The sequence below is a fragment of the Dendrobates tinctorius genome, unplaced genomic scaffold (assembly GCF_039654945.1).
Source record: "Dendrobates tinctorius isolate UK_male_01 unplaced genomic scaffold, ASM3965494v1 ptg000191l, whole genome shotgun sequence".
Classification (NCBI taxonomy): Eukaryota; Metazoa; Chordata; class Amphibia; order Anura; family Dendrobatidae; genus Dendrobates; species Dendrobates tinctorius.
In genome coordinates this window covers 18,921,766-18,945,118 of record NW_027361858.1, presented here as the reverse complement: position 1 = coordinate 18,945,118, position 23,353 = coordinate 18,921,766, and the positions used below count along the sequence as shown (strand labels likewise).

The 23,353-nt window shown below is 41.7% G+C and overlaps 1 protein-coding gene across 4 annotated transcripts in view; it reads right to left on the bottom strand.

Moving 5' to 3' along the window:
• The window catches only part of CNTLN (centlein), a 494,856-nt gene that overhangs the window by 396,815 nt on the left and 74,688 nt on the right, over nt 1-23,353 (bottom strand). For all 4 annotated transcript variants that reach the window (XM_073552475.1, XM_073552478.1, XM_073552476.1 and 1 more), the window contains exon 4: nt 12,486-12,570. In XM_073552475.1, coding sequence (XP_073408576.1) covers nt 12,486-12,570 — 85 coding nt within the window. The remainder of the gene's footprint in view (nt 1-12,485; nt 12,571-23,353) is intronic.

The following is a 23,353-nucleotide window of genomic DNA, read 5'->3' as shown; positions in this document are numbered from 1 at the left end:
TATAGCAAAAAAGTATATATAAATTTATTGAGACATATCAAACAACCAAACAATTAAAAACAATTAAAAAAAACATAAGGTTAACAACCATAGGGGGCCTTGTACGTGCCCCACAAGGAAAGCACCTACCTCCACTAAATGTACCGGAAGTATGGTAAACCACACTGAACAGCTGAAGTCATTAAATGCTGGACAGGATGATCTTACATATAAATCTTAAGAAGACTCAACAGGATGCAATATGCCTGAATGGGCAAATACAATATGTGCACAAAATATATAATATCAGAGACAAATAAATAAAGCTTAAACAGGATAAAAAACTACAGGTTGACAAATGACAAAGAATGTGATAGTGCACAAAACCCAAAAACTGTTCTTAAAAATAATTCAATGAGGAAAGACCAATTTGTTCAAATCAAAAGAGAGGGAGGAATGGGGCTGCAGAGAACTGTTAGGTCCTGAAATAAGAGATTCACCAGGTCATGGTAGTGGAGTTGGTCGTTATTCCCTCCTGATTCCTCAGTGTGCTTTTGTCATGCCCTTTTAATGCGTTATAAATAAATGTGAAGTTTTACTTTTACCTAGCTGGATAAATGGATAAATCTTTTTCTATATTGCCTTTGTATACACCCAGGACCGGGGGGTGGCTCCCTGTGAGGATTCTGCTTTGCCGAAGAGACTCCAATGGTGAGCTGACTCTCCCATATCTTCCTTTCCCTTTACACATACGATTATACTTTACCTCTTCAGATATGCATTGACGTTCCTCAACGTGGCTTTCTTCTGGCTGTGGGTGCTCAAATGTTTGTGCATCACTGCACTCCACCTCCTCATGACCCTCTTTAATGATACACGGTGAGAGGCCAGAATAATTACAAGGCAACATAAACAGTTCCTCGGAGTTGCCAGCTTTGGGGTCATATGTCTCCTGGGACTCTTGATGGATGGGAGGAAGCATGACCAGGTTGAAAATTATGAGGCCCAGTCTCTTGGCTAGTGAGACTGGACTGTGTGGAAGACTTGGTGCTGCTGCTGGTCAACTCACTGGAGCCTTTGTCTGCCATCCAACCCACAATATCCTCACAGTTGTCTTGGATCGACAGTTGTGTAACGCGCAGACCAAATATTGACAGGAAGCTAGAACGAGACTAAGTCACCTTCTGATCTGTCACACGGCCTTGGCGGGCACTACCACCATCCACGTCCCTTAAGGTCATCCTTTCCCATTTTGAATGCGTTATGAAAAGAAAATCCTGACTTTATTTGTCACAAGTACCTTAACAGAGGTGTTATGTACAAATTGCCTGTAACTAGCAATGTGTGGGTAATTTTTTTTTTTAGCTATCACATTTATTACACATGGCAACATCAGACTCATGTAAATTACTGGTAAATAGTCACATTTGCGTATGTCAGCAGGCTTTACACCAGTCGCACAACTGCTCGATAAATGTACGCTACTTCACCAATAGCAGTGTAATGTTTTTGGATATCGGCTTTATTACACAAGCCCAAAAATAAGATATTGATCTGAAGCCAGAGGTTAAGACCAGAGTAGCTAACATAAACCTCTAAAAAGAAACCTCATCAACATGACCTGACATCCTTATCTACGCCTCCAAGGGTGAAACGCATAGAAGTGGTCTAATCTACCCTTACAACAACCTACAATCTGGATGAGTAATACCTTACTGAGTTTCTTTGCTTATATTGCTACCCTGTCTAGTTACCTATACATGCCCCTTGAGATTTGTTAAGATACCCATCTGCTGAAATATGTACTTGATATACCCTAACCAACCTATGAATATATCATATCAGGTTTGGTTAGTGGTGGGGTGACAAATACGGATAATCACAAGTGACCCACTTCTGACAATAGGGTATGCCTATGACATGACCACTGATCTAATATCTGATAGTTATCCATGCAAGACACTGGTGAAAGGGCTGTCTAGGGAGAACAAAGGACAGCCTTCATTGAGCGGAGGCGCCACGTCACCTGCAGTATAGGGTGCCAACCTCCGCAGCCAGGTAGGAGCTAGCCATTAGGCAGTTCCAGGGTAAGGTAGTTCAACTAGTTATTTTTTATTTAATTAAGCCATCCAGACTCTTCCCCATCTCTGTGTGCCTTGTGGGGTCACTGTGGATGGGTATATTACCCCCAAAATTTTGGGAATGTTTTGACATAGCTTGTGTATAAATGGTTACCCCTCTTTGATTAATTGTGTTTGATTTGGTGGTTATCAACAGAAAGACACCAATCTGATAAGGATGACTGAGATGTTGAAGTCCTATTTGGGGTTTTAACACTTGGTACTTGATCTCTTTATTTCCTGACTTTTCTTTCCAACATAGGGTGACATAGGCATATCAGGGACAGCCGCCGAGGAGTGGGGGCGCCACTGTAATTGTTTATAGGGCGCCAACCAGGGCTGTGGAGTCGGAGTCGGAGTTAGTTTTGGTTGGAGTCGGAATCGGTAGAAATGTACCGACTCCAGCTTTAAAAAAAATGTATTAATATTTCATAATTGAACTTTCATATGAATTTTATAAATGTTACTCAAATATATATGTTCTATCAAACTATGAACAACAGTGATAAGCAGTTCTGCTGGAGCTAGAGACATTTCTTACTTCTTGTGTGTCACTGTTCTCCACTGCCCTTATCTAATCTTATACTTGGTTAACCTCATGCTGCCCCAACCCCCCTACTTACAATGTATGAAACTGAAAGTGAAAATGTGTTGCAAATTCTTAGTAGTAAAGCTCCTCCTCTAGACTAGATCATACTAGGTGTGCGTCTTCCAAGCATCTCACAGCTGCCTGCTACTCAGAAGAGGAAGACTGTAAGAAGTATTATCCTTTCAACAAACTTCATCAGTTAACTGTGAGTACATGAGGAATAATAACAGTATTACTGACCACTATATCAGTTGTACGACCTGGCAATAATTTTGTACAATTGTTTTTAGGAAAAACAATTGTCATTTGGATTGTGAATGCAGAATTAAAAACCTGAGAATGTCAAAGAAGCATCACATTAAATCAGCTGTATTTGAACATTTCTCCATCACTCAAGATAGAAAACATTATGTCTGTCAGTGTATGACAAATGATCCAGACGAAAACAAATGCTGTGAAGCCAAGATGAGTGCATATTCAGGCAAAGATAAAAATGCTCCTACCAGAGCTTCTAACCTAAAGAGACATTTACAGCGCTTTCATCCAGAAGTACTGAAAGCAGTGGATGAGAAAGACTGCATCCAAACCAATGAACCAGTGCCCAGCTCTTCCAGCCAAACAAAGGAGCAGAGAACTTTGCAGCCATCAGTTTCAAGATATTTTGTCAGTGACAAAGTTACTGTGACAATGACAGTAGATACATTTAAAAAACAGATCATAGAGCTTGTTGTAAAGGATAGTGTGCCTATTTCATTATTTTCACAACCAGCTTTTATGTGTCTGAATGGGGAAATGGCCCGCAAGCTTGGTGTTTCTCTGGAGAGAGAGAGTATTAGAAAATTAGTAATCGAAGAAGCTTTTAAACAAAAGGAAGAACTTAAAAAAACTCTCAAGGGACGCTTTCTGTTTCTTAAAATGGATGCCTGCACACGTCACAGAGTGAACTATTTTGCCATCAATGTCCGATTTGTCTGTGACAAAAATGAAATAGTTACCAAGACATTGGCAGTAAAAGACACCAAAGCTCATCACACCAGTGAGTTTCTCCAGGTCTTGGTGGAAAAGGTTCTGCAAGACTATGAACTTAAAAAAGAGCAAGTTCTTTCTGTCGTAACTGACAATGCTTCAAATATGATAAGTACTATTAAGCTAATGAATGAGAGTAATGATGGTGACCAGCAGCTAGAAGAACATTCTGGGTCCACAGACACAGAAATGTTTGAAATAGAGGAACACAGTGTTGTAACTGAGGAGCAAACTGAAGTTGCTTCAGATGAACAGCAACATGATAGTTTAGATGATCTTGTTGAAACTGTGTCAATATGTTCTTTCATTCATCACACACGCTGTGTTGTGCATACGCTACAGCTGGCTATAAGAGACAGTCTGCAAGAAGGACATGCTGCTGCACTGATTGGCAAGGTGAGAAAATTGGCTACTGTTGCCAGAACCCCTAAAGTTGACTCAATTTTAAAGAGACGTGCTGGAAAAGGGGCAATTATTGATCAAGCCACACGATGGGGCAGTACTTACTTAATGATTCAGCGCTTGGTTGAACTGAAAACCTTTCTTGTAGACATGGCTAACCCTCAACTGACGCTAAATGAAAGTCAGTGGAATCAGGTGACTGAGCTGGAAAAATTGCTAGAGCACCCATTTACAGTGACTAAAAAATTACAAGCGGAGGACTTAACTCCAGGTATTTTCTTAAAGGAGTGGAAGAACCTGATGTTTCGCCTGTCCCAAAGAGGAGGGTTAATTGCAAGTGGCATTGCTACATCAATGAAACGGAGAGAGGAGCTACTATTACAAAATAACATTCTTTTGGCAGCTGTTTATGTAGACCCAATGCATCGGATTCTTCTAGATGATCAACAGCTAAGTAAAGGAAAAGAAGCTCTGTTTGAAATAGCAGTAAGGATGAAAGGGTTGCAGAACAGTCAGGAGGAACAAGAAGAATTTGGTCATCCTGCCACATCTTCACCCTCATCATCAACTGATGAAGAATTTAATTTCGAAAAATATTTGGATCACAAGGACCGTGCAAAGCGTTCCCGCATAGAAGAAGAGTCATCCCCATCAAAGAACACAGCCAGTACATTTCAGCAGAATTTTTCATGTGCACTAAAAGAAATTGAGAAATTTGACCGTTCATCAAAAATAACAGTGCAACAAGCGATTCCTCTGTATCCTGACATTGTCAGAGATGTTGCCCGAGTGGTTACTGCTTTGCCACCAATACAAGTTAGTGTAGAGAGGTTGTTCTCTGCTCTCAAAATAATTAGATCAGATTTGAGGGCATCCATGAAGGAGGATCTGACAGAGGCAATACTTTTTCTGAGGACAAATTTATAGATTTCTTCTTATTAACTGCATAAAAGTGTTTATTGCATATTTACTTACAGTTTAGAAAAGTTTATAAAAGTTATTTGCTATATTCTAATTGTATTCTAATAAATGTAGTTTTTGCTCTAAGTGGTCTGATTACTTATATGATGGTGAGAAACTGAATAAGCACGATGTTTAATATTTTACAACAGTAAATTTGTTGTTATGAATTGGCCATTTATGAAGGAGTCGGAGTCGGAGCCGGAGCCTGATAAAATCCAGGAGTCGGAGTCGCAACTGTGGCTTACCGACTCCACAGCCCTGGCGCCAACCTCCACTGACAGGCAGGAACACAGGTAATTCACTAGGATGCTGTAAGTACTGTATATTTTTTTTTCTATCTTAATAAGTATTAGTGTATACATGTTGTTTCTGTTTGGGATTATTATCCCTTCATTTTAAAAAGGGTTTTTTTTAGAGGTTTACTTATGTTATTACACAGTCAACAGTAGACACCGGTAAATTACTGGGAAATAGTGACGTTTGCCTATGTCAGCAGGCTTTACGCCAGTTGCATAAATGTACGAAAAATATTCAGAATTGAGAGTCATCAGTGGACTAGATAAATTAGATAGATTAGAAAAATGTATGCTAATTCAACAGCAGCATCCTTTAATATCGCCTTTATTACAGACACCAATAACAGGCTCTGGTAAATTACTGGTAAAAAGTGACGTTTGGGTATGTCAGCAGACTTTATGCCAGTTGCACAACTGCTAGATAAATGTATGCTATTAGAGATGGGCGAACTCGAACAGTAAAGTTTGGCGTCTATACTGAACACCTAATGTTCGCGCATGGACACAGAACACGGACTTCACCAGGAAGTACGTGCTACTGTTCAGGATCGGCTGCCCGAACAACGGGTGTTTGTTGTGCTGTCATGTGTATGGCAGCGTGGCAAACACCACTTCTGATTGGCAGTGAAATCATCCCCGCCGGTCAGAGAGCCGCAGTACCCACGCTGTCTTTTGAGCGCTCAGCTGTGATAGGAGGTATAAAGTTTACCTCTGGTCACTGGTGTCAGTGGATAGGACAGGTGACTGAATTGCTGCGAACGCAGCCTCAGTGACCGGCAGTGGTTCTCAGCCTTGACACCGTCCAGGTTGAAAACTATTAATCCCCAAAACATGGATTACAGCATGGGACAGAACGACAGAGAGGTGAAGGATATGGTTGTTTTTTACTTTTAGTTTATTACAGGAGAACGAGTGCTGCAGTGGATTTAGGTGTTAGGTAAGTATAACTGTGTTTGTTATTTTTAAATAAAAAAGTGAAACTGTTTAGTCTTATTTCTAATAAAATACTTTATTCTGGCTGTGCCTTTATTTACCATACAACTATAGGATTAGTAATGGATCGGTGTCTTATAGACACATCTCCATTACTAATTCGTGGGCTTGATGTTACCTGATAATACAAAGGCAACATTAACCCCACTTGCCACCACTACAGTGCAAGTGGGAAGAGCCGGTCAAAGTGCCAGAATTGGTGCATCTAATACATGTGCCTTTTCTGGGCAGCTGTGGGCTGCTATTTTTGGCTGGGGGGCCAATATCCATGGCCCCTTACCAGCCTGAGAATACCAACCCCCAGCTGTCTGCTTTAGCAAGGCTGGTTGTCAAAAAATGGGGGGGGGAACCACACGCCGTTTTTTAAATTATTTACTTAAATAATTTAAAAAACCAGCGTAGAGACCCCTCTATTCTTGATAACCAGCCTTGCTGAAGCTGACAGCTGAGGGTTGCAGCCCCCAGCTGTGAGTTTTGCCTGGCTGGTTATCAAAAATACAGGGGAGCTCACGCCAATTTTTTAAAAATTATTTAATTACAGCGCAGGAGCTAGCTAATGAATACTCCCATCAGCCAATCCTGCTCTCGCTGTTATTAGCAGCAGCAGGTGTTGGATAATGGGAGCAGTAGTCCCAACGGCTGACACCAGTGACCGGAGGTAAACGTTATACCTCCGATCACAGGTGAGAACTCACGCTGTCTTTTGACAGCGTGGGAACCATTGCTCTCTGACCGGCGGGGATGATTTCACCGCCGATTAGAAGCGGCGTTGCCGTGCTGTCATGCACATGACAGCGTGGCAAACACTGGATGTTCGGGCCCCCCATTCAAGTGATTGGGATCCGGGTTCGGATACTGTTCTGGTACCCAAACCTGAACTTTTTGTACCTGTTTGGCCAAACCCGAACATCCAGGTGCCCCGCCCATCCCTATATGCTATTTCATCAATAGCATAGCAATTTTTTTATATTGCCTTTTTTTACATACGTCAACAGCAGACTCAGGTAAATTACTGGTAAATAGTGATGTTTGCGTATGTCAGCAAGCTTTACGCCAGTCTCACAACTGCTAGATAAATATAAGCCATTTCACCAATAGGCGAGGAATATTATTTAGCTATAAAATAAAAGCTGTTTAGTATATGGTAGTACTGAGGAATATCATTTTGCTCTAAAATAAAAGCTGTTTAGTATATGATGGTACTGAGGAATATCATTTTGCCCTAAAATAAAAGCTGTTTAGTATATGCTGATACTGAGGAATATTATTTTGCTCTAAAAAAAAAAAAACCTGTTTAGTATATGCTTTTACTGGGTATGAAATCCTGCCTCTCTCTCCCTACTCCCACAATCTGTTCCTCCAATATACACAATGCAACCTAGCACAGATCTGCAGCATGTACTTGCAATGCTAACACCCTGCCCACCTTTCCTTCTCCCTGGTATTATAGCTTTCCCTACGCTATCTAAACTTAACAGAGAACTAATCTTCACTCTCAGTAGCTCTTAAAAGAGATTTTTGGACTGAGAAACTCTCCCTATACTGACAATAAGCTCTCACTATGCTGTGTCCGCATGCAATGTGCGCAAGATGGCGCCGGCAGTTCTTAAATATCCCCCTATGATGCTGTAAGACCAGCCATTCACAGTAATGCCACAACAAAGATGGCGGCGGCATTACTGAGATTGGCAAGCCAGCCCAGCATGTTCAATGGTTGCAAATATAGTGCCAAACATGCTTGGCGGGTCACTCGAATATACCGAGGTGAATAGCTAATTATTCGACCAATAACGAATAGCGTACTATTAGTGCGAATAATGAATAGCGCTGAATGTATTCGCTCATCACTATTAATAATACATTTTAAAAACCATACTTGACACTGTTGCATCATGTTCATTCCCAGGAGCCAACCTACAAGTAGCTACTTTGCAATGTAGTTTTTTAGGGTTACAAAACATTTTTGCTCAAGGGTAAGGATAATTACATTAAACAAAAAAAAAAAAAGAACAGACAAAAAAGGCTAAGGCTTTGCAAGCATTTTACTAGTCGAATTTAACAACCGTCCACGCCAAAACAATACTGCGTGTACCTACGTAGCGACTTAGTTATTAGAGTTATGGAATTCTTGTCAAGGTGGGAGCGAATTTCAAACAAAAGCAAAAAAAAATCTCTGAAATAAAAACGAAAAAAGGGTAATTTTTGCATAATTGTTTTGCTAGTACAAATTAACAAGCGTACGCGCCACAAAAATACTGTTACATAGGTTGAAAAAAGACATAGGTCCATCAAGTTCAAATTTTCTCCAACAATTGTTCATTTTGTCACCAATTTAACTATAGCATAAAATGTTATGAGTATTGAGGAAATCGTCCAGCCCTTTATTAAAAGCTGTTATAGTATCTGCCATTACTACCTCTGGTGGTCGACATTCCACAGACTGACTGCTCTAAAGCCCCCTCACACATAGCGATCTCGCTAGCGAGATCACTGCTGAGTCACAAGTTTTGTGACGCAACAGCGATCTCACCAGCGAGATCGGTGTGTGTGACACTGACCAGCGACCGGCCCCCCTGCCAGTTATCGCTGATCGTCCTGGAATAGCCAGGACATTTTTTTGATCGCTGGTCTCCCGCTGGCCAGCATGCATCGCTGCGTGTGACAGGCGGGAGACCAGCGATCTGGTAACTAAGGTAAACGCAGGGTTTCTAAGCACCGGGCGGTGCTTAGAAACCCAATGTGTACCTTAGTTACCAGCGCGCTGATGCAGGGAGCTGGTAACCAAGGTACACATCGGGTTTCTAAGTGATGCACGCCCCTTAGAAACCCGATGTGTACCTTAGTTACCAGCTCCCTGCATCAGCGCGCTGGTAACTAAAGTACACAGCGACGCCGCACGCTCGGCGTCGCTGGTGCTGATCGCTGGTGAAGCTGTCTGCTTGACAGCTCACCAGCGATCATGTAGCGACTCACCAGCAATCCTGACATGTTCATATCGTTGTCGGGATCGTTGGTGAGTCGCTGTGTGTGACGGGGCCCTAACTGTAAAGAACCCTTTCCTATTTAGCTGCCAGAATCGCTTTCTTCATGTGCCAGTGTTTTGTACTGGCCACACATACATTTATACATGTAAATGAGATCCCATCTTAGGCGCCTTTTTTTCTAAGCTAAACAAGCCGAACTTATCCAACCTCTCATCATATGAGAGCCCTTCTATCCCTTGCAATAATCTAGTAATTGTCTAGACTGACAATTTCAAGCCCCAAATTCCTTTACGTGAGTATACCTAACAAAAAATGCAGCATTCTTGCTTATGAATTTTTTGTAAGGAGGTTAATAGTGTTTTAAAGAAAACTGCCCTGGTAGTAGAGGTAGTGCAAGACGGAGGTCACACTTGGCCTTCTTTCTCTCTGGCAAGTGTGTCAGTGGGGACAAAGCAGAGGGCTTAATGGAATAGATGTCACACCACTTATCTCAGTCACAGCAGGGTGATGTAACTTCTTAACAGTAAAGGCCCCGTTACATTTAGCGATGCATCAGTGATCCCGACAACGATACGACCCAGTCAGGATCGCTGGTGCATCGCTAAATGGTCGCTAGTGAGCTGCCAAACAGGCAGATCTCACCAGCAATACAGCAGCGGTCAGCAGTCGATACTTACCTGTCACACGAGGCGATGAAGACGTCCTCCCGCCCGCGTCCACGGCTCGCTCGTCGGCGCCAACATGAAGCTGTCGACGAGAAAACGGCCCAGGATGTTGTCGTGCGATCACCGATAACCAGCGGGGGAGCCAGTCGGAGGTAAGTACCACACATAGCGATATCGCTAGCAATATCGCTGCTGCGTCACAAAATCGGTGGCGCTTTAACGATATCGCTAGCGATATCGCTATGTGTAAAAGGCTTAAATACGTGTTAAATAATTGACTTTTTTTTGGCTTAAATACGTGTTATACTTTGCCTTTGGAAGCTATTACTGTGCTCCATATATACATTTTTATACCCAATTATTTATCTTTTTTGGCTATTAAGTTATCTAATTGTCCATGATTCATTATATAACGGCATATCACCTTGGTTTCCTGTTCCTTTTTTGTGGCCTTTTTTGCATTTGCTGTTCCCATATGATCATTTTTTATTCATTCTTTGTTTTTAAATAATTGTATTAATAAGATTTTGGTGATTTTATGGCATATAGCTTCCTTTTCTTCTCCAAGAATATATGCTAGCTCCAGGACTGTCTATATGTCTATATTTTATAGGGACTGCAAGTACACACACGTTCCAGTTCATGGTACGACAGGATTGTAATTATTTTTACCACATTAATGTAGAGTATGCTTTATCTTTCATTTCATCCTCAAAATTTACCTGCAATCAGCTCTGACAATTATGACAACCCCCCACCCCCGTCATTTAGTAAAAAACTCCAAAGCCAGATCTAATATAGTTTGAACAGATGCACAATCCATAGCAATGAAAGCATACAGACACAGAAGTCATGTCGTTCATGTTCTGCAGCCAGTGATGAGAAAAGGTCCAATCAAGCTCACTTGAGAATTTGATCATCTGAGCTGTAAGCCAACGCTCTGCTTATAATAAAGGAAATTAGAAGTCAAACACTGTATATAAAAAGTTCTGGTCTTACATAGCTCTTACAAACATCCAGCTAAAACTCTGAATTTAAAAACAACTAACAAAGCAAAACCTAAATTTAAAAAAATAAATATACTTGAACATTGGCTTTTTTTCCCATAAGGCATTCCGAATGCTGCAGAAAATGCTCACAATGACTCATGCTGCTTCTAACAGCAATTATAAGCAGGTATAATTAGTCTGTGCACACCACATCCAGTAAAGCAAATTATTTATTGATAGCCATGCATAAATAGATCCATTTCAGAGACCTCCCCTACGACAACTCCTATTAAGGATGATCCACTGGATATATTTATGACTGATAATTAATAATTTATATGGATCGTCATTGTAGATTGTAGCCCACCTGCATAAAATACTATAAATGATTATACTATTATAAGAGGAAAAACGGCTTTAGTGAACCAAAAAGAACCAAGAAGTCAGAAATGTATATTATTTTACCAATTATATCCCAGCCGTACATATTACTAAGTGGCTATACTGCATTTCAAATTAGATTGTGCAGTAGGGATGAGAAATTCAGAAGGTTATAAAAACATGCATCACTTAAACAATGGATAGTAAATTATACTTCTTGGACCATCCCAATCGCCAAGTCCTTTGTTCCATCCCACCATAAAACTTCCTCTTTATGCGGAGGTGCTGGTAGAACAACTCTCCATATACAAGTGGTCATGTGGATCCTTGTCATCCTAGTAATAAATGTTGTTTGTCGGAAACCCTTTTGAACAAAGAAAGACACTTTCTAAATCTGTGATGTTAACCTGTCATCGGGTTTTTCCCATATAGAGAAGGGTCAGCACCTGTAAGCCCTTTATGACAGAATTCTAGAATGCTGTATTTTTGTCCATAAAACCAAAACTAGCTTTTACAATACTCACCTATGGCGCGGTCCGGTCCAATGGGCATTACTGGTCTTGGTCCGGCACCTCCTCTCTTCTTGTCTCATGTCGATGACACGTTCTACACCATCCAGTATGTATCCTCGGCATCGCGCTCCTGCACAGACTCGCTTCTCTCTGCCCTGTTGATGACAGAGTAAAGTACTGTGGTGTGCATGCTCGGGGAAAGGTGAAGGCCTCAGCGCATGCGCACTACAATACTTTGCTCTGTCATCGGAAAGGCAGAGAGATGTGCGTCTGCGCAGGAGTGCAATCACAGAGACACAGTGTGTGACACAGGACGCGTCATCCACATGAAGAAAGGGGGACGGCATCACAAGAAGACAAGAGGAGCCAAGACCAGCAACGTCAATCGGACCAGACTGCCCTATAGGAGAGTATAATAAAAGCTATTTTTTGCTTCATGGATCGCGCATTGGGGACTTATATGCTGTACTGTATTCTAGAATGCTGTATATGAGGGCTTACAGGAGTTGGCCCTAGTTTAAATGGGACAAACCTGATGGCATGCGCCATTCTATACAATTATCCAGTTATAATAAGTGATACATACCTCTTCTAGCTCCTGTATTTTGCGGTCCTTGGTTTGCAAGATTTCCAAAACTTTTCTGTCTTTGGCCTCTGCTATATTTTTTTCCCTAAAAAAAGCAAAGAAGATTCATGTTATATATTATTAATTCAAATATGTACTTAACGTAATTTAAATTACTTAATCCATAGCAAATTTAAAGAGCAAAGAATAAAATTATCTGTGACCTGTAGCTTCCACAAAACAAATCATAGTGCATATGGTAAGCAGCAGTAAATAACTTTATCTGGTAGATGTGACATTTTATTTCTCCATAAAGGCACGATCTGAAACCATAAGTTCAGCATTAGAAGAATCACCTAAGAAACACCTAAAAATTGTCAAATATAAAAAAGATAACCTGCTATAAGGGATTTCTAAAAATAAAAATAACACTACAAGAAACACAAATATATGGCTGCTCCCAACGAATTTAGAACAGTCTAATGCTGACCACACACAAGTGGTGGTCAGGAAGAGAAAAAGTTTTCAACAGGGAGAGAGAGAGAAAAGTCAGACACCTCTGCCAGTAGCTTATTCACCCCGAAAACAAAAGAATTGGGCTTTGAAATGCCAAATACACAATTCTTCTCATATCTGATATCATCGGTTTGGTAACAGTGAGGAAGTCTCCATACACATCACATGGCCAGCCGGCCTCACCAAACTGAGGGTTCTATCGACTGTGTTGGAGAACTCAAACTTTGTTATAGCCTAATGGTCCAAATCATCATTTCTGGGGGATTTCAAGTCAATTATTTTTGGCTGGTGGTATCTGCTGGCATTTTTTCCACCACATTCTTCAAAATGGCGGATATGTTTTATGAATTTGGTACAAAATCAGAAATTCTCTTCATTTTTGTTTACATTTTTTGTTCCCTTTTAGGGCAAAATTTTGCATGTACTGGTCAAATATAGAAAACTTTGAGCAAAACTTTCAAAATTACATAAAATCACTCCATAAGTGGACTTGAGAACATTAGTGCAAAATTTTTGCAATTTTTTAATATGTCACAAGTGGATGAATCAGCTGAAAACATCGTCTGGAAACCCCAAATGCCTCCTAAAATAGCAAACATTACAACAGCAAACATATATGAAACTGACATTAGAAAAGTGAAAAACTAACACCTGGATATACAGTGGCATGTTAAATAATTACTGTTATTGTGAACAGTTAAGCTAACAAGTTAAAGAGGACTCATTTCCGTAGTATTTTAGGCAAAAAATATATGGTAATTTTTTTCATTTTAAAAATTACAAAAAAGGAAATGGGCAGATGGATATTTGTGTGCTAAGATAACTTTGACCAAGGTTTTAGACCTCAATTAGCCTGTTAGGGTTATGGCTTGTTCACTATATTAGTTGGGAAAGGCTAGGTGAAGCAACTTTCCCAGCTTTATAAAAACCCAGCAGCCTCTAACCTTGTGACAAAAAACAGCAGCCAAGGGTTCTTCTAAGCAGCTGCCTAATATACTCAAAATGAAAATGTGGAGGCCCGCAAAGCAGGAGAAGGTATAAGAAGATAGTAAAGTGCTTTCAAGTTGCCCTTGCCTCAGTTTGAAATGTAATTAAGAAACAACAGTTAACAGAAACAATGGAGGACAAGATAAGGTCTGGAAGAAGGTCTGAAAGACCAAGCAAAATTTAATTGAGAGCTCCGCGTAGGATTGCTAGAGAGGCAAATCAGAACCACCACTTGACCGCAAAAGATCTTCAGAAAGATTTAGCAGACTCAGGAGTTGTGATACATTGTTCTACTGTTCAGAGACACCTGCACAAATATGGCCTTCATGGAAGAGTCATCAAAAGAAAACCTCTCCTGCGTCCTCACAATAAAATTCAGCGTCACAGGTATGCAAAAGAACATCTAAAACAAGCCTGATACAGTCTGGTGGAACGATTAGGTTAAAATAGAACTCTTTGGCCACAATGATCAGGTATTGGTGGAGAAAAAAGGCTACAGAAAAATATCTCACCAACCATTAACCCCTTCATGACCCAGCCTATTTTGACCACAATGACCTGGCCATTTTTTGCAATTCTGACCAGTGTCCCTTTATGAGGTAACTCAGGAACGCTTCAACGGATCCTAATGATTCTGAGATTGTTTTTTTTAGTGACATATGGGGCTTCATATTCGTGGTAAATTTAGGTCAATAATTTTTGTGTTTATTTGTGAAAAAATCGGAAATTTGGCTTAAATTTTTAAAATTTCTCAATTTTTAAATTTAGAATTTTTATTCTGTTAAACCAGAGAGTTATGTGACACAAAATAGTTAATAAATAACATTTCCCATGTGTCTACTTTACATCAGCACAATTACGGAAAAACATTTTTTTTGTTAGGAAGTTATAAGGGTTAAAAGTTGACCGGCGATTTCTCATTTTTACAACTAAATTTACAAAACCATTTTTTTTGGGGACCACATCACATTTGAAGTCAGTTTGAGGGGTCTATATGGCTGAAAATACCTAAAAACTGCACCACTCAAGCTGATCAAAACCACATTCAAGAAGTTTATTACAGGGCTGTGGAGTCGGAGTCGGAGTCGTGGAGTCGGTGCTCATTTTCGTGGAGTCGGAGTCGGAGTTGGAGTCGGTATAAAATGGACCGACTCCGACTCCTAAAATATATAATAAATTGGGTACAGTAATTCAATGCAGGATGTGCTGAATATTTTTTAATAGGAGTTTGGGAAAGTTATGAAATGTCCTATAAATGGCTGTTCTATTCCTGATCTAAGGCTACATTCACACACAGCGTTTTTCCTGTGTTTTTTGAGGATACGTTTTTCCGCTGCAAAAGCTGATCATCTTTTTAAAAAACCGCATCACCTGAAAGGTTTTTGAGCTCATAGATAATGTTTTCAATAGCAAAAGCAGATTAGAAATCTGCTCTATCTATCCATTTATCCATATCTGTCTATCCATATCGTATCTGTACCAAAAAGAATGAAAACCGGGTAGTACACCAATATATATTCTGTTCTATCTAAATATCTTGATTATTGCATCATAAAAATGATTAAATGTCTGAGGTTCACATTGTACTACAATAATTTTTTCACTTAAATATAAGCAATATGTGTGGGAGTCGGAGTCGGAGTTGGAGTCGGTGTAAGGGAAATTGAGGAGTCGGAGTCGGAGTCGCAGGTTTGGCTTACCGACTCCACAGCCCTGGTTTATTAACCCTTCAGGTGTTTTACAGCAGCAAAAGAAAAATGGAAGGAAAAAATGAAAATGTAACTTTTTAGTCACAAAAATGATCTTTTAGCATAATTTTTTTATTTTCCCGAGGGTAAAAGGAGAAATTGGACCCCAAAAGTAGTTGTCCAATTTGTTCTCAGTACGCTGAAACCCCATATGTGGGGGAAAAACTGTTTGGGCGCACGGCAGGACTCGGACAGGAAGGAGCGCCATTTGACTTTTTGAATGGAAAATTAGCTCCAATCGTTAGTGGACACCATGTCGAGTTTGGAGAGCCCCTGTGTGCCTAAACTTTGGAGCTCCCCCACAAGTGACCCCATTTTGGAAACTAGGCCCCCCAGGGAACTTATCTAGATGTGTGGTGAGCACTTTAAACCCCCAAGTGCTTCACATAAGTTTATAACGCCCGGACGTGAAAACACATTTTTTTCCCCTCAAAAAATGATTTTTAGCCCGCAATTTTTTATTTTCACAAGGGTAACAGGAGAAATTGGACCATAAACGTTGTTGTCCAGTTTGTCCTGAGTACGCGGGTACCCCTTATGTGGGGGGAACCACTTTTTGGGCACACGTCGGGGCTTGGAAGGGAAATAGTGACGTTTTGAATTCCAGACTGATGGAATGGTCTGCGGGCATCATGTTACGTTTGGAGAGCCCTTGATGTGCCTAAACAGTAGAAACCCCCACAAGTGACTCCATATTGGAAACTAGACCGCCCAAGGAACCTATCTAGATCTGTGGTGAGCACTTTGAACCCCAAAGTGCTTCACAGAAGGTTATAACGCAGAACCGTGAAAATAAAAAATCATTTTTTTCCACAAAAATAATTTTTTAGACGCCAATTTCTTATTTTCCCAAGGGTAACAGGAGAAATTAGACCCCCAAAGTTGTTGTGCAATTTTTCCTGAGCACGCTGATACCCCATATGTTGGGGAAACCCACTGTTGGGGCACAAGTCGGGGCTCAAAAGGGAGGGAGCACAGTTTGATTTTGAACGCAAAATTGGCTGGAATCAATGGTGGCGCTATGTCGAGTTTTGAGAGCCCCTGATTTCCTAAACAGTGGAAACCCCTCAATTCTAACTCCAACCCTAACCCCAACACACCGCTAACCCTAATCACAACCTTAACCATAACCCTAACCACAAGCCTAACCCTTATCCCAACCCAAACCCTAATTCCAACCCTAACCCTAATCCCAACCCTAAATCCAACCCTAACCTTAATTCCAACCCTAATTCCAACCCTAACCCAAATTCTAACCCTAACTCTATTTCCAACCCTAACCCTAGTGGAAAAATAAAAATAAATACATTTTCTTTATTTCACTATTTTTCCCTACCTGTGGGGGTGATAAGGGCGGGTTTATTTACTATTTTTTTTATTTTGATCAGTGTGATAGGGTCTATCACAGTGATCAAAATGTACCTGGAATGAATGAATGAATCTGCCGGCAGATTCGGCAGGCGCACTGCGCATGCACATGCCATTTTGGAAGATGGCTGCGCCCATGGGAGAAGACAGAGGGACACCGGGACTCGGGAGGTGGAGGTTGATGAGGTTACATTGCAACTTCCCACACAGAGACAAAGTGATGCAACCACGACAAGCACTGCATCCTCAGCCACAACTCTGGCTGTGGCCAGCGCTGGTCGCGAGTGTGCAGTTTGCAGGGGTAGCAAGGGTTGCATAGCCTGGACTGTTTTTGAGACCGCAAAGGATAACCCAACACACACTATTTGCCACACTTGCAAAAAAAAAAAAACTCAGCAGAGGCAAAAATTGCAATTTGACAACTTAATGCATGAACCAGCACATGCGCGATCTACGGGACTTAGAATAGTAATCTCACTGGGCTAAAATGCGGACTAGCAGGCCTCACAACCAACAGCCATCCCATAAATCCCATCTGCTGCTTCTTCTTCCTCCTCCGTTACCATGCCAAGTCTTCTGACACAATGCTCCAGCCGCAGAAACTGCACTCGTTTACCCATTTCAGTCGGGGTAAGTGAGCGCCCGTTAGCTGTTACGGAAGTGGACATGACTGTTGCTTTTGAGTCACCGAGCACAACACAGCAATTTGCCCTGTTCTCTGTACTCCACCCTTTCAGCACAGCAGCTAGCTCTCGGTCCTGCAGTTGTAGTCACATAAAAGAATGTTTCCTCCTACACATGCCAAAGCAAAGAGCTTGAACTCCACCATCTCCAATCTGTTCGCCACGGAAATGCTGCTGTTCTGCTTGGTGGATACAGTTTCAGAAAGTTGATGGCAGTTGCATTCCCCATAACTTCTTTTAGAAAGCTGTGCATGTCACAGACATCATCATCATAACCCGTTCCCTGAAAAAATCCTATGTCTGCCAGGGTGCATTTTAGGGCTGTGGAGTCGGAGTTGGTATAAAATGGACCGACTCCTAAAATATATAATAAATTGGGTACAGTAGTTCAATGCAGAATGTGCTGAATATTTTTTCATAGGAATTTAGGAAAGTTATGAAATGTCCTATAAATGGCTGTTCTATTCCTGATCTAAGGCTACATTCACACACAGTGCTTTTCCTGCGTTTTTTGAGGATACGTTTTTCAGCTGCAAAAGCAGATCAGCTTTTTAAAAAACCGCATCACCTGAAAGGTTTTTGAGCTCATAGATAATGTTTTCAATAGCAAAAGCAGATTAGAAATCTGCTATCTATCTATTCATCCATATCTGTCTATCCATATCTTATCTGTACCAAAAAGAATGAAAGCCGGGTAGCACACAGACTAACACTCCTTTTTTTTTTAGCACCAGTCAGGTATACCTCATAGCTGCCCAAAAGGACGCCCAGGACAGGCTTTGCTCGTCTTCAGTAACACATCAACATCAATTGATAGTTGGAATAAATAGACTGCATTCATCACCACATCTTCTTAAGGTGCAGGCTTTATTTTCAAATGTAGGGGTGTGCAGTATGAGGTTCTGCAGCAGCTGGGGTGTGCAGTATGAGGTTCTGCAGAACAGTATGAGGTTCTGCCCCCCCCAGGTTTGATCCTGGCTCCGCCCATGGTCTGAATGTAGCCTGAGGATCTAGACTTTGTCTTAGCTGAGATAAATCATAGTGATATATATATATATATATATATATATATATATACACACATACATACATACAAACAAACAGTCAGAGACACCGCATTGCACTTGCTCATAGAGCCAGTGTGCGTGTCCTGAGTACAGAAGCAGTGCTAAAAGATACATGTGGAGCAGGGCAGCGGAGGTGACCATGCATGCTTCAGGCTAATAGTGTCAGGGTCCAGTCAGCGCTGGAAGGTAAAGAGGCATAGGACCTGCGGACACTGAAACTGAATAATCTGGCACGGGACCTATGGTCATGTGACTGCAAGGGGGCAGGGCTTAGCGTCCTGTTTTCAGATAGGACAGGACACCACACAACAACTCAGAGTCAGGCAAAACAGAGGTCACAGCAGTACGGGCAAACGAGGTACAGGAGGGCTAAACAGACGGGTAGTCAGACAAAGCCAAAGGTCATACACAAGAGGGCGACATGGTACCAAGGGGACAAGCAGAGAGAAGTCGGGTCACAAGCAGAGAGTCATACACGAGAGGTAGCGCAGTACAAGAGCGTCAGGCAGAACTCGTAACAGGGACAGAACCAGATCACAAACGAACAAGCAAGCAAGATATCAGGCACAAGGCACACGTATACAAGAGGTCACTTAACTCAGCCGAGGGCAGGAGTATAACCGACACCGGACCCAGGTCCAGTGAGCACTAAATAGCCTCCTTCTGCCAAAGCGAAATCCCGTCCTGGATCATGACACAAACATATATATATATATATATATATATATATATATATACACACACACACACAACATATGTAATCGATATTACATATTGTATTACATATTTACATTTTACTACAGTTTTTTTTTGCTCTAAAGTTGTATTCCAATAAATATATCTTATGTTCTAAATATATTGATTATTGTATCATAAAAATTATTAAATGTCTGATGTTCACATTGTACTACAATAAATTTTTCATTTAAATATAAGCAATATATGTGGGAGTCGGAGTCGTGGAGTCGGAGTCGGTGTAAGGGAAATTGAGAAGTTGGAGTCGCAGGTTTGGCTTACCGACTCCACAGCCTTGGTGCATTTCACCACTGCTACCTTGATGAGCAAACATGGTCAGAGGCGACTCTGGTGGCAGGCAATCAAAGGGCTGCTCCACAAGTATTTGAATCCCCAAGGATTGCGGGACAAACCTCTATATCTAACAGTTCCTCCACCTCCTCTAGGGCCTCCAGCTATGCCATCAACCTCTCTTAATCTGACACACGTTCCAACAGTGCACGTAGAATCCCCCCTACCTCCATTATGCGCAGCCATGGCTCTCGGCAATGTTCAAATTAATATGCCTTGGTGATTGTGGACAGCTATCCCGGCCGAGTTAAAGCAATCTTATCCAGAACAAATGTTTAGTGGAAATCCTCTGCGCACAGGATTTCCACTAAACATTTCTTCTGGATAAGAGTCTTCTAAGTTATGCTGTAACCGGTGGATCTGCAGCAGCTGTAAAATAATAAAAACGCAAAATCAAGTTGGCACAATCTAACACCTGTACCCTTATTTTATGTGGATAAAACCCTATTTTGCGCCATATTCTCTCCCCAGCTTTTTTTTAGTTAGAGCAATGGATTTCTCCACTGAACCTGGAGCCAGGTAAGGCAATGTGTGATAACGGTGCAAACCTGGTGGCGGCCCTAAACCGGGCAACCTCATACACGTGCCTTGCATGGCGCACATCCTTTTACCTGATGGTACAGCAATTTCTCTGCCACTATCCTGGCCTGAATGTCCTGCACGGACATTGTGTGCTCAGTTCTGCCGATCGCACCCCGCAGGTCATCGACTTACTACAGAGGTCCATCGGCCTACTGGTGAACCGTTTGATTTGCAATGTTCCAACACAGTGGAATTCTACTCTGAACATGTTGCAGCAACTGTGACTGACTCGCAAGACTATGACAACCCTTGATGTGGGTTGCGAGCTTGGTGTATTTTGGCCAAAATAGTGACAAATACCTCATCTATTATTTACATCTTTTTTGCACATTTTTACGAAGGGTCTTTCCAGTGGTGGCTGGGTAATGTAGGATGTCTACCTTGTGGGTGCACATATGGTATTGGCAGCTTGCCTAATGTAATAGTAGGGGTGTTAATAATAGGCTGCTATACAGCTAGAGGTGCATCTCACATAAGAGCGTGAACGACACCTGTTGTGAGTTCATTTTCTGGTCTACCAGTTGTGAGTTCTCCTTCCCGGCTCCCTCTGGTGGTAACAGGAGGTAGTGAGGCTGATTTAATCAGTAGAGATCTGCCACCTGATAATGAGGATGACGACTGGACCTCAGGAATCTCAGATTGGATTTAAGACAGCCGACGCCCTACTCTGGTGCTGGTGATTCCTTCTGCTTGTTAGGTCTTGGTTCTCAGCTCTGTTCCAGTCATCTCAAGCTAAGTTTTTCTGCTAATGATCACACTTGATTTTGTTGTTCTATTCAGTTTTTTGTGTGGTCAGCAAGCCCCGGCTGGGGCTGTGCTGAATTTCCACTCTTAGGCTAGTTTCACACTTGCTTTTTTTTGCAGCGCGTTTTTCCCGGCAAAAAACGCATTGAAAAAACGCATACAAAAGCATACAACTGCTGCGTTTTTTTCAAGCATTTTTATGAGCATGCATGAAAAAAACGCAGCGTTTTTATGCGTTTGTATGCGTTTTTAGTGCGTTTTTACCACGTTTGCGTTTTTTTCCAACATTAGGTGGCCCCTCACACTAACCCAAACCATGACTTTACTAACCCTAACCCTGACCCTAACCCTAACCCTGACCCTAACCCTAACCCTGACCCTAACCCTAACCCTAACCCTGACCCTAACCCTTAACCAAACCATACTTAACCCTAACCCTGACCCTAACCCTAACCCTAACCCTACCATACTTAACCCTAACCCAAACCCTAAACCCTAACTAACCCTAACCCTGACCTTAACCCTGACCCTAACCCTGACCCTAACCCTAACCCTGACCCTAACCCTTAACCAAACCATACTTAACCCTAACCCTAACCCTGACCCTAACTCTTAACCAAACCATACTTAACCCTAACCCAAACCCTAACTAACCTTAACCCTAACCCTAACCCTGACCCTAACCCTTAACCAAACCATACTTAACCCTAACCCAAACCCTAACTAACCTTAACCCTAACCCTAACCCTGACCCTAACCCTTAACCAAACCATACTTAACCCTAACCCTGACCCTAACCCCAACCCTAACCCTGACCCTAACCCTAACCCTAAACCCCCTTAACTAACCCTAACTCTAACCCAAACCCCTAAATTCCATGGTTAACAAAAAAAAACGCATGTGCAAAAAAACGCATACATGAGCATGCCAGTGCGCATGTATGCGCATCCATAGGCTATAATGGCCATTTTTAGCGCAAAACGTGCGCATACGTGCGCATGCGCTTTTTTGCAGGGCCAAAAAATGCAACATGCTGCGTCTGGAAAATACAAACGCACACCCCAAAAAAACGCAGCGCATGAAAATCGCATACGTGTGCTTACCAGCGCGCAGGTATGCGCACCCATGTTAAATATAGGGGAAAAAACGCATGCGCACGTATGCGTTTTTTTCCAGCGCAAAAAAACGCAAATGTGAAACCAGCCTTATTTATCTATATTTGCCAATTTGCTTTTTGTCCCTTATTAGATTGGCCTCTTTTTGCTGTCTCAGAATATTTCAGAGTGCTGATATAGTGGGAGAAGTCTAGTGACTTCAGGGTTAATTTTGCTATCAGAAGTGTTGGACATTATTTTTATAGGGTTTTTTGCAGATTGCAGATAGTATCTTTACTTTCCTTTCTACTGTAGTTAGTTTGAGCCCCATTGTTTGCTCATCCTATTTTCCTGCCTGTGATTGTGTTTTCATCTTATTTCACCGTCAATACACGTGTGGGGGCTGTCTATTCCTTTGGGGTCTGCTCTGGGGCAGTTAGTTTTCCCCTTTTATTGCTTTAGGCTTATTTAGTTCTCCGGCCGTGATGAGGCGTCTAGGTTCATCGTAGGTACGCTCCACGGCTGCTTCTAGTTGTGTGGTTAGGATAAGGGATCTGCATTCTGCATAGTTACCAAACTCTCTGGTTTTTCTGGGGCTTAGCTTGTTTAGGTTTTTTCCTCCTCGGTGACCCATTCATAACAGACACCCTATGCAGACGTGTGCAATTGGAATATTAGGCATCTGCCCCACGGATGTTTGGTGGGTTAGTAAGTGGCTTGTTTTCAGTATTTGCACCTGTGCTGTCGCTGACTTGGGGTACTTGCTGCATCCTGTTTGCGCATTTGTGTCTGGATATGTTATTGCAAGTATTGCTCTGTTATGTTGTTAGTTTTCTTTTTTTTAGTGAATTTTTTTCAGCGACTATGGCAGCAGCGACGAGCCCTGGTGCAGTATGTCCTTTTGCATAGTCTGGGCTAATGCAGTACGGACGTAGTGCGGAGTGGGCACACATGAAGGACCTCTGCACCCTTCTCCAGTTTCGCAATGGCTACTAAGGTTATGACTATTTTCCA